The sequence below is a fragment of the Hevea brasiliensis genome, chromosome 15, assembly GCF_030052815.1.
Source record: "Hevea brasiliensis isolate MT/VB/25A 57/8 chromosome 15, ASM3005281v1, whole genome shotgun sequence".
Taxonomy (NCBI): Eukaryota; Viridiplantae; Streptophyta; class Magnoliopsida; order Malpighiales; family Euphorbiaceae; genus Hevea; species Hevea brasiliensis.
Genome location: NC_079507.1, coordinates 62,523,152 through 62,534,934, shown reverse-complemented (window position 1 = coordinate 62,534,934; position 11,783 = coordinate 62,523,152). Strand labels below are relative to the sequence as shown.

The 11,783-nt window shown below is 36.1% G+C and overlaps 2 protein-coding genes and 1 non-coding gene across 6 annotated transcripts; 2 read left to right on the top strand and 1 right to left on the bottom strand.

Annotated features, from left to right (window-relative positions):
* The first annotated feature begins 885 nt into the window (after positions 1-885).
* Positions 886-1,001, top strand: LOC131174199 (U5 spliceosomal RNA). The gene has a single exon (XR_009144447.1). It is a non-coding gene; the product is annotated as a U5 spliceosomal RNA (small nuclear RNA).
* A 412-nt stretch (positions 1,002-1,413) lies between these two features.
* On the bottom strand, positions 1,414-7,197 carry LOC110671227 (uncharacterized). 4 transcript variants are annotated; one of them, XM_021833634.2, is made up of 10 exons: positions 7,062-7,197; positions 6,484-6,856; positions 5,451-5,609; positions 5,001-5,075; positions 4,567-4,662; positions 4,257-4,349; positions 4,037-4,180; positions 3,016-3,123; positions 1,994-2,045; positions 1,414-1,899 (listed from the first exon to the last, which is right to left on the bottom strand). In XM_021833634.2, exons 2-10 carry the CDS (start codon positions 6,829-6,831, stop codon positions 1,871-1,873), a joined length of 1,104 nt encoding a protein of 367 aa, XP_021689326.2. In that variant the 5' UTR covers positions 6,832-6,856; positions 7,062-7,197; the 3' UTR covers positions 1,414-1,870. The 4 variants fall into 4 exon arrangements, with proteins under 4 accessions (XP_021689326.2, XP_021689328.2, XP_021689325.2 ...); XM_021833636.2 differs by having other exon boundaries at positions 7,067-7,174; XM_021833633.2 differs by having other exon boundaries at positions 6,937-7,137.
* A 148-nt stretch (positions 7,198-7,345) lies between these two features.
* Positions 7,346-9,681, top strand: LOC110671226 (pentatricopeptide repeat-containing protein At5g66500, mitochondrial). Its single transcript, XM_021833632.2, has one exon. The coding sequence runs from the start codon at positions 7,893-7,895 to the stop codon at positions 9,507-9,509; it is 1,617 nt and encodes a 538-aa protein (XP_021689324.2). The 5' UTR covers positions 7,346-7,892; the 3' UTR covers positions 9,510-9,681.
* The last annotated feature ends 2,102 nt before the right edge of the window (positions 9,682-11,783 follow it).

Below are 11,783 nucleotides of genomic sequence, written 5' to 3'. Positions count from 1 at the left end.
CAAATTTAAATTTTGTTATTAAATATGTTTTCCAAGAAACACAAAAAAAATATTAATATAAATAAATAAACATGTTTTTAGTACTTATAAAATATTAAATTTATATTAAAAATAAACAATAAATAAACATTATTTTGTTAATTTTATTATATGAATAAAAGGATTCTTAGTGGGAGAATTTAATTTAGTCCTAATTATTTTACAAATTTTAATTCATTGTATAGGACTTTAGTTTCGATTTGGTCCACAAATTATGCGCCACTCCACTTTTTATTGATTAACCGACCGGATCACTAATTTAACTTGTCCAATCGATTTTTTTTCAAAGATTAATCCACATTTATATATTTTAAAAACATAAAAAAATTCAGAAAAATTTTCATCGTATTGTTAAAAGTAAATTAATAGGGAAATAAAAGTACATAAATTTAATAGTTTTTTTAAGTAAAATTTAAGGCCCAAATTATGCATTAAGCCATATTAAACTTCTTTTTTAATCCTATATCAAGCTTTTTTCTCATCAACTGCTATTCATCAGTGTAGACTCACATCAAGTTGAAAGGAGTAAGAATTGACATATACCACATTCTATGTAATTTAATTGGAAAAGAAGTAGCATCCACATAATTGATCATAATTGAAATTGAACTAAGATTAGTTTTGTTTGAGTTGATGTATGCAAATTACTGAAGCAATTGATTGATTAATTAATTCATAACATCTGAGATGTATGATGCAAACCGGCCCAGAAATGAATGTTGCCCATAATGCTACGCTAGGCCCAAGGAACTAATAATAATTTGCAATCCCACATCGAAAGCTATAAGCCAGCCATCAAAGTGAAACTACTATTTAAGCGCTCAAAACAGACAATTCTAAGCACGCAGCTGCGTGATGAGCACAAAGCGAACTATTCTTTCGCCTTTTACTAAAGAATACCGTGTGCTCGTCACAAACAGCAGCATACGCCAATTTTTGGAGGGTAGACTCTTTTAGAGTTTGCCCACAATTGTAGTTTTAAATTTTATAGCGTTGTTACATCCTAAGCTGCGAGTATCTCTGTGATTTGTGGAGGGTTCCAACTTTTTTGAGTTGGCTCTGCAATTCGAGTTCAAACTTTTAGAGGTTGGTTGCATCCTGAGCTACTTGTAATGTTTCTTAATTTCTCTGATTTTTGGAGGGTACCAACTCTTATAATGTCTCTGCATTTCTCTAGTGCAGACTATCGTAAAACTAGCTCATGATTTCTGAGCGTAAAATATTGCAGAGTTTATGGGAGAGGATATCAATTAGTTTAACTGAGCATCATTGTTGCTCATTAGCTCATTGTTTACTCAACGTCCACATAAGCAAACTATCGTGTGAATTGGAACCAAAAACCTAAATTATTATGTGTTTTTACATATCAAAGACTAAAAGAAAGGACCATTCCTTAAAAAACAACATGAATCATGTCCTTAACGTATGCTGCAAGAATAAATTGAAAAAAGGCATAAACCATCTATGTTATCAGCTAATAGCAATCACTAACAATTTTATATACTTGTCTATACATAATCCCAAGTCTCAATGCCCAGCTGTAATATTTGGGAAAGAATAAATAATAAACTGTGAGAGTGAGATTCATAGATCTATGCCTATTTCAAAGATATGAAATCAGCACTTGTGAATTTGACATCTTTGTGCTGCTTTACAGCATGACTGAAGTTGATATCTCAAGCACAAGCACAATTAGACAGAATGGAAAATGGTGCCAGGTTTAGCTGCACTCCTTGTTACTAAGCCTGCTGCCAGGTTCAACTCTGAAAGAATAAAATCACTTGGGTCAACTATTCCCCCAAAAACACCATGCAGTCTCCATTATGAATTGCTATTCATATTCCTCTTGAACTTGGCCATCTGCAGCAGGATTAAATCCCATGAATAGCGAATAACTAATGATGCAATGGAATAGCATTTAAATGCAGAAGAATGATGAAACAGGAAGTCTCACCAGCAAGGTTGATGGCCAAGTTTGCTTGAGCATCGGCCTGAGAGTTAAATTCCTGAGGAACACATACAAGACCATGTCAAGGGTCCACAAAGAGACAACAAGTAAAAGCTGCAGAAGCAGTGGATTACACACACTTTCATTTGCAAATCACAACCAACTTCTTTACTAGTAGCGATAATCCTTAAAACTCTAGGATAATAGCTCCTTTTCTACTTTTAAATCCCCAACAGAGAAATGGTTCTACTTCACTTGCATTACAGAGAATGGACATTACAGTGCAGAATCATAAAAACCTCAGTTTCACTTGCATTCAGATGTTTAGTCTATTTATTTACTTTAATGGTAAACCTAAAATAAGCCAACAACGATATGGATTAAGGTTATTTAAAGCAGACGCTAAACCCTACAAAAAGGGAGGTCAGGTTGGATTGAATATTTGCCACATCAAATAATGTTGCATACCTATACAAGACAAACTAGTGTACTCAAGCCTTGCAAGCTCACAATCTTCATTTTGTTCTCCATCTAAACGGAGGGAGAATGGAGAAAGATGCAACAAAAACAAACTCAATTGCACACAAACTAGCAGTAGCATAATAGTCGAGTTCATAATTGTGAAACTCAATGAAAGTTAAAGCAAAACACCAGTACAGAATGCACTGGTTCACAATAGAATACAGTTGATGCTAGATATGCAGATGCCTGTTCTATCTTTAAGCCAGAAGCTGCTGCTGAACGGATAAATGCACTAGAAAAGTTTGATGTTTTTGCAGGTATCGACAGATCCAAATGTTTACAGACAGGAAGGTACACTTAAAATATTGGGTCATTTGATCAGTGGAATGATCAGAAATCTAATTAATGTAGGATTTTCCCAAGGAAGACTCTGATATTACCACATTTTATATAAAAAGAAAAAAAGGATTCTTGTAAATTATTAGATTAGCAAATGGAAGCACATTTTACCAACACGAGATATGGGACATTGATTGCAAAAATACAAGTATGATAACTGTACATACTCTCAGTACATGGTTGATCTGAAAAGAAACAAACTTGCCCTTCAGCTCTTTTGCCTCCTTGTACAGGTCAGCCAGGTTAGGGTGTTTGACCTTCCATAAACCCTGAACCTGTTCCATAATTTTCCATGTAAGACTTTGAAAATGAAATAGCAAAACAAACCCAAAACTATTTTGTTACAATACATGACCATGAACTAGGGAAACATCAATGCAACATGAACTGGATAGCTTAACCATGGATCCTAAGCTTCTAAAACCGATGAGTTGTTAATGAAGTGAAATGAGAAACATTATTTTTTTCCAAGGTTTCACATCCAAGCTAGAAAGGAGAAGGTGATCTGAACAAGTTCCAAATGCTTCCCTCATTAATATAAGCAAGGAGTTGGACATTGACTCTAAGACTAGAATATACACTAATATTCCCACATTCGTTAAGCTCATAAATATAATAGATACATTGGTTGTCTTTTTGTTCGTTTTTAAAAATGGAAAAAAGAAATACAAGTATTGAACTTGAAACTATAAAAGGATATAGTTTAGAGTCGATATGCAATGAGAAAAATATACTAACTAGTGAACAGATGCTATCCAAATTAACTTGGAATAAAAAGTGTTAAGAGTCCAAATCCAATTGGAATTAGGAAGTATAATTAGTTTAGGAAGTTTAGTAGAGTTTAAATTATGAAGTTTAATAATTAGAGTTCTAAAAGGACTAGGTTTTAATGGCCTATATGTATGTATAGTTGGTTGACCATTATATGAGATGTATCGTAGAGAGCTCACAAAGTGAAGAGGTGTATTGAATTCTGTGAGTTTTGTTTGAGTGATTTTGAGAGAGAAAAAAATAATTAGAGGTTGTAATTATTTTTCCTTAATAGTAGATTTGTTGATGGAGTAAACTTACGCCGAATTATGTTAAATTGTGTATTCTTTATTTTGTGTGGGTGTTTTTTTTTTTTTTTTTTTTACAACAAAAAGGAAAATAGAGAAGAGGGGTAAGGAATTAAGAAGACAAACCAACCTGAGAACAGACAAGTTTAGAGTCACCTTGGACTTGAATTTTCGTATAACCCCTTTTAAGAGCATATTTCAACCCTAAAATCATGGCTCTATATTCGGCTACGTTATTTGTTGTTGTGCCCAATCCTTCTCGCAATCTGCAGATCTACAATGAATTGAAGGTTTAGAAAGAAGAAACTACTAATGAAAGATAAGGGATACAGAAAAGTCAAAATGCACACCAAACTTCCATCAGTAGTCCGTAACAAAGCTCCAGCCCCAGCTGGTCCAGGATTTCCTTTTGAAGCACCATCAAACTCAAGAACACAGGAGTGCTGCAGAAAGAGGATCAGGCTTGTTATTGTCCTCAAATTCACAGAGACATTATATGTATACTATTGCTAAGTACCATTTATTGCCTAATCCTAACAAGCTTATTCAAGAGAGCCTCTTTTACTATTTTATAGTAGCGACATATGAAAAATGATAAGCCAGACAGACAAAGATGTATTTGCATCTATAAGGTATCTACATGAAATCCTTATTCCTTACACGATCAGAAGACAGTGCCTGAGCCTTGCTTTGACTGTCCAACCTGGCATGCTTTCTCAAGGGATCAGTTAAACCAGACGCTGATCTGTCTGTTCCCTGAATCACAACAAACATGCATCACAATAATGAAGAGATTATTTACTGTGCATTCTAATGCATATAGAATCTGACAAAACAACTAATCAAATCCAGGTCATATGATACACTCAAATATTAACACAACCCAATGTCATGGCAGATTAACTGCCCTCCCTAAACACATTAAGCACTCAAGATAATGTTTTCATACATACACAGTGACACTGTGACAGTGAAAACAAAAAGAAGGCCAAGGTTGTTTAATATGTATTCCAAGTGAGTGCAGTTTCACTGTTTCTTTCTTATACAATGATTCTAAGTCTGAAGAAAGATCAAAGATGAGAGTCCAAACTAACCACATCCAGTAATTCTTGTGATCTCTTTTTTGAGGCATCCAGCAAGTGTGTTTCGCCTTTGGAGGAAGCTGGTTGCTGCAATGACATATGAAGTTAAAATTCCAATTATACTGGTTACTAATCTAAAATTTGTTTGAATAGCATGAACTAATAAAAGAGCAATAAAGATTACCAAAAAAATAAAACCTGTAGAAACCAATTGGCCACTTACACAGATCTTACAATTTCATTTAATCACATTTCATTCCTTACAAATTAATCATGAATTGATCAGCTATATTTCTTTAATGAAATTCAGATATTTCACTATCCAAAAGGTTGCGTTACCTAAGTTCATATCACATGGATATAGATAATGGTTTCATAACATATTACTGAACAAACGCAAAAGATAACTAACAATAAGAAAACTTGTTTCAATCATTATTATGGGATCATGTGTCAACTTACCTGAAACGGACAGGGAACAAGTGTGCCAAAAAGGTCCTCTTTCAAGTCTGCAGCTCTGATTGTGTACAAAGCATTCTGCAGCCCATGTGACTTGAGATACCCCTCGGTGTCCTTAGGTAACGCATACCCCTTGTAAACACTGACAGGAGGGTCGCATATCTACCAAATTAGAAATTTGAAATATGTTAAGTCTGTCCAAAATCACACTTTTATTCAACAAAACAAACTGGGCTAGCATCACCTATTGTTTTGCATTTCAAATAAATAAAGGAAAGCAGCAAGAAACTTCGAAAGCACAATTGCTTATGAAAGGCATTGTAATGGTGTCTGCCTTCACTGGAAATGATCAATCAACAAAGAGTTACAAGTCATAGCATCCAAAACATCCTAGTTAGATGAACAGAAAAGGAGAATAATACGAAGAATATGAGCCAATTGAAACTATAAAAAATAAACACAAAATATATTTCATTTAAATTATAACCAGTATAAAGATAGTGAAGGCATAATGCTTGATCTAAAAGATTGAAAATGAAAATGGTAAAGACATTATTTTCAATTTCAATTGTTTCTAAAAAGAAAAAGAAGAAGAAAAAATTGAAATTGAAAGGTGAAATGGTGAAGCATCAAAACATACAAGTGAGGTGGTAAGAGTTGTATTAAAAGCCTGAAGGAGCAATATTACTAACAAAATGAAGCATCAACATGACAATGATGCACAAACATATCATATCATGCCCTAGAAACGGTAAGATGTTATGTAAACAACCTCCAAGCAGCGGCTATCAATCACTGAACATTCCTAATATAACATTTCTGAAGTCACAAATTTTAAGAAGCATTCATATTGTAAATTAATACAAGAAAGAAAGGAAATTCCTGCAATACCAAAGGATGAAAACTGACACACAATATGAAATGAGAGTACTTATGGACAAGAAAATTTCAAAAGGACATGACTTGAACAACCAACAATGAAGAATCAAAGATAAACAAACACAAAAACTAAAAGAAGCTGTAATTAAAGAATTACTGAAGATCCAGCTTGAGCTTGACACTCAGTGAAACTCTTATAGACACCAACAATATCGCCTTTCCGCACAACAAAGAAAGCATCATTCTCTTGCTCCATAATTGTTGGAGCAGGATCCAATTTACTCTTTCGCGGAGTTTTTGCACTAGCTTTTCGTGACGAGTAGCACTGGACCTGAAATCTGGGCAACAAAAATTCAAAATTGACTGTTTTGTGATCCGCTTGATCAAATCTTCTTTTCCACAAGGGAATGGAACATGGATGCGATGTATTCTGCCAAATGAAATGGCTTGCCGCCCTTCCAAATATAGCCGCAGTATAGGAAGAAACACGTGATAAGCAATTCATTACAGAGCAGGCTTCCTTAGATTTTCTGGAAAAAAAAAAATCATTTCTATTAGAATCTCTAATCTACAACAACAGTGAATCAGTCACTAAGAAAAGTAATTTTACATTTTTCCCTACTTTCTCAGCAACCAAGTTGAGAGAGCTCATAGCAAGCAAAACAGAAACCTAACTGAATTGAATTTGAGGAGAGAAGGGAAACTAAGAAAGCGCAGCGTGGAGTACAACAATACCGTACATAAAGACGCTTTGATGAGAAGCCAGTGAAAGAGAGGGCTCTCCCCTCTTGTCTCTGCAAGGCGGCAGGATGCAGAATGAGAAAGAAAATGGCCAAGAAGTCTGGGCTTTGAGGTTCGGCTCATCATAATGGGGTTTTGGGTTCGGCTCATCCTAATGGCCAATGGGCTGTGAATTTTTTTTTAAGACCTGGGCCTACGGCAAGCTGTTTCACTGTAACGACGTCACTGTTGAGGCAATTTGGATATTTGTTTGTAGGCTGGACTGGATATCACAGTCGCGAAAAAAAATAAAATAAAATAAAAAATAAAGGAAAGGCAGGTTAGCGAGACGAAGGAAGGGCAGAAGCAGTGGAGCAGAAAGAGAGAGAGAGAGAGAGAGAGAGAGAGAGAGAGAGTCCGGTGAGACCAGTAGAGGGGGGACGTCGGCGGTGAGCTAAGAGTATAGAGAAAAAGAGGAAGAGTGGGAAGCAAAACTTCCTTCGCCGTTTCCGGTCATTTTTGGCACCGGCGGAACTCGAAAGCCTTTCTCTGAAATCGCTAGAAGTTGTTTCTGCCGCAAAATCTGCAAATGTTGAAGATTTGAAAGCTTGTTCCCTGAAGATTTTAACCTCCAATCGTTGAAACGGCTGCAGTTTCAGAGCGTCACCACCCCATCGCAGTTGCCGGAGTATAGAGAACGCCCAGCAAGTGACGGCGTCGCTCGTTGAATCCAATAGCCGTGTCATCGTCTGTAAAGAATAATTGTAGGTGGATTTGCTTTCACAATTCATCTATGTGCCGTAATAGCAAGGAACATGTAGTATTCATGACTCCCAAAAGCCATTGATGTTTGCTTCACATCGCTTCATTCTTCACCTAAACTTCCCGGCTATAATACATATTAATGGTCATGTCAAAGCCCTAACTGATAGAAGTTATGCTCACATCAACCACTTGTTCGATGCATTTCCTCACAGAGAGCTCTACTCCCTTAACTGCCAACTCGCTTCTTTCTCTCGCAATGGCAACTTCCTTGCCACATGGGACCTCTTTTGCCACATGCATTGTTCTTGTCCTAAGTTTGATGCTTATACTTTCACACCAATTCTCAGCGCTTGCTCTGCTTTGCCTGGCCCAGAACGTGGCAGACAAGTTCATGCTCTAATGATCAAAACTGGCACTGATATAGGAACTGTGACCAAAACTGCTCTTATTGATATGTATTCCAAGTATGGTTACTTTGGTGACTCAGTAAAGGCTTTCCAAGAAGTGAAATTTAAAGATGTTGTGACTTGGAATTCTTTGCTTTCAAGTTTTGTAAAGCATGGTCTTGCCAAGGAAGCACTTGGGGTTTTTTCAAAAATGAGGAGGGAAGGAGTGCAATTTAGTGAGTTCACACTGTGTTCTGTGCTTAAGGCTTGCGCCTTTATCGAGGCTTTTCAACAAGGTAAGCAGGTTCATGCCTTGGTGGTTGTAATGGGCCGTGATTTGGTTGTTTTGGGTACTGCTCTTATTGATTTCTACTCTAGCATTGCGCATATTAGTGAAGCCATGAAAGTCTTTTCTAGTTTGAGTTGGACGAAGGATGATATAATGTGCAATTCTTTTATTACTAGGTGTATTCAGAATAGGCGATATAAAGAGGCATTTTCCATAATGAGTATTAGGAAACCAAATGTAGTTGCATTTACTAGTGCTCTCACAGCTTGCTCTGAGAATTTTGATCTGTGGATTGGTAGACAGATCCACTGTGTGGCGACAAGATTTGGATTTACTTCAGATACTCAACTGTGCAACAAATTAATAGACATGTATGCAAAATGTGGAAAACTTTTGAATGCTAGATCATTGTTTGATGGGATGTTTCATAAAGATGTTGTTTCTTGGACTAGCATGATTGATGCATATGGTAGGCATGGACATGGCCATGAAGCACTGGAACTGTTCAATAAGATGGAACAGGAGGGAACTATGGTCTCCCCGAATTCTGTGACATTTCTTGCTGTTCTATCAGCTTGTGGGCATTCAGGGTTAGTGGAAGAAGGGCGAGAACTTTTCAACATGGTTGAGAAGAAATATGGTTTACACCCTGGTGTGGAACATTATTCTTGCTTCATAGATATCTTAGGCCGGGCTGGCCGAGTGGAAGATGCATGGTGCCTGTTTCGTGATATGGAGAAAAATGGCAGTAGGCCAACAACTGCTGTATGGGCAGCGCTTTTGAATGCTTGCCGTCTTAATTTGGATGTTTCGCGAGGTGAGTTTGCTGCAAAGAAGCTCTTGGAATTAGAACCAAATAATCCTGGGAATTATATAATGCTATCCAATTTTTATGCGTCACTTGGAATGTGGGATTTTGTAGACAGCTTGAGAAGCCAAATGAGGGATAGTCGGCTGATTAAGGAGGTGGGGAGTAGCTGGGTTACTGTTCCACTTATGGTGCCAACTTCACTACAAATTTGAAGTTTGAGAAGGGGTATTTAAATTTCTGCATTTTTTATAGACTTTGCTGACCAGGGGAAGGGGGAAAAGTATAGGAGACGTATAGTTGAATGGCAAGAAAATGAGAAGACAGAAAAGCTGTAATGATTCCAACATTATGGATATATCAATTTGGATGAATGCTTTATTGAAATTTTTTTGCCTATATTACCAAAGTCAATAGATAAATTTGGGGAATTGAAAATATAATTTTTATTTGTCAACATGTTGCATTATTTTAGCCTCGTAAACCCTTTGCTGCAATGGGCATGTCGAATGACTGGGAACAAACCCAAACAGTGTACAAAGATGATCATGGTAGAGGTACGCGGATCATGGAAACCATATGGCGCAAACCGCCAGCAGCGGGCAAATGGAAATGCATTACGGATGGCACTGTCTTTGAGGAAGAAGGTTTCACAGGTTAACGGTTTTGTGCTGCTAGTGATGGGCTGTTCATATAGGGGCGGTCTTTTTTTTTGGGCGGTCTTTTTTTTTTTTTTTTTTTTCAGGTTGTCGAAGTTTCATAGAGGCTGAAGCTATGGGATTACGCGAGGCTCTGTGCTGGTTGCAGCAAAGTTCCTTCACTAATGCCATTGTTGAGATTGATTCACAAGTTGTTTTTCATGCAATCCACTTTCGTGGGGAAGACTGTACTGAGTTTGGTTACATAATTTCAGACTGTCGCCCTATCATTCGAAGAGGGAATGTCCGGAATTTGTGTGTACATTTTTGTTGTGGGTTGTTCATTTGTTAGCAAAAGGAGCTTCTAGTTCTTAAGTTTGGGAGAATCCCCAAGCTTTTATCTCCTGTTCTGTGTAACGATGCTTCCTGATTTCAACAAAAGTAATTCTTACCAAAAAAAAAAAAAAGCTACGCTAAGAATAACTTTTCTTGTATTTTTTACAATACATCAAGCACACAATTTATTTAGACAAGTGATGCAACCAAGACCATTCCAAATCCACTCCTCATTAGCAACATCAACTTGCAAGTATTAATATGTTCTCAACAAAAAGTTGCAACCATTAATTGTTTGCAGCAGTCATCCTGATGCATTTTCTCTACATTTTGCATGATACTAAATTATTCATACATGTAACACAAAAGGATCATTTGAACCCAAAGTAACGTACCTGTGTTTAATTTGGAACACAATGGAGAATAAAAGAGAAAAGAGAGTTGATGTTTGGCTAGAAATAAAAGAAAATTAGATTTAAAATGAGTTGGATAATAAAATGATTAAATAAGGTAAGATATACCTAGCCGGAGCTGAACATTTTCTTTGATATTAAAAATTTAAGAAAATTTTCTATTTATTTCTTGTTTAATAAAAATGTTCTTATATAAATATATAAAAAATAAAAAGAAAATCATTTCAACTGTGAACCATGGCTCCCTCTGCCCATAAAGTAGCTTCGCCCTTCAATGTACTAGTAAAAAATTAATTCAGTTTCAATTGATATAAAAATATTTTAAAGTTCTAGTTTCAAGTTCTATTCATATTAAATTATTTTCCTTTTAAAAATATTGATAAAAGTATTCTCAGTTGAGGTTTTAATCAATGCTATCTTAGAGCACATGACATTTATTCTCTACAATATGTTAAATAAATATAAAGTAAATTATTTTTTAATACACTTGGAGAATATTCTATAAATTTCCCTCGCAGCTTTGTTTCTCCACATAACTGCACCATTACAAGTAAGATAACTTTGGTGGTCGGTTCTGCGCTCTCCTTCCTTCCCATCTTTAGGAAAAAAAAAAAAAAAAGAAAAGAAAGTCTGCGCTCTACCAACTATTGTTGACTTTTTAGCCGGGACCCAATGTCATCGTCTCACCGACTTGGACGGTAAAGCATTGGGCCTAAAATTTAATTGTATGCAGCCCATCATAATCAAATCCCTTAAACTCGAGTTGGTCACTGTAGAGTAGATTGAATGTCAAGTAAATCAGTTAAGAGTCCCAGACACATTCCATCTTTTTTTCTCTCCTTAAGCATTAAAAAACTTTCTAGGACGACGAAAGGAGAATTAACAAAAGAAAGCATCAAGAGGAATAGAAGGAAGAAGAAAAGAGGAAAGAGGAAGTAGAATATGAAAAATGTCATAAAAAAAAAAGGAAAAAGAGGTGAAGAGAAAGGAAGGGAAGTAACAAGAAAAGGAGGGGAGGGAGTTGTCACTAGGGAACAATTCCTCCCCAAAACCATTTTGTGTTGAGAAAGTTTTTAATGAAGAAAATCTAGTGGGATGAAAA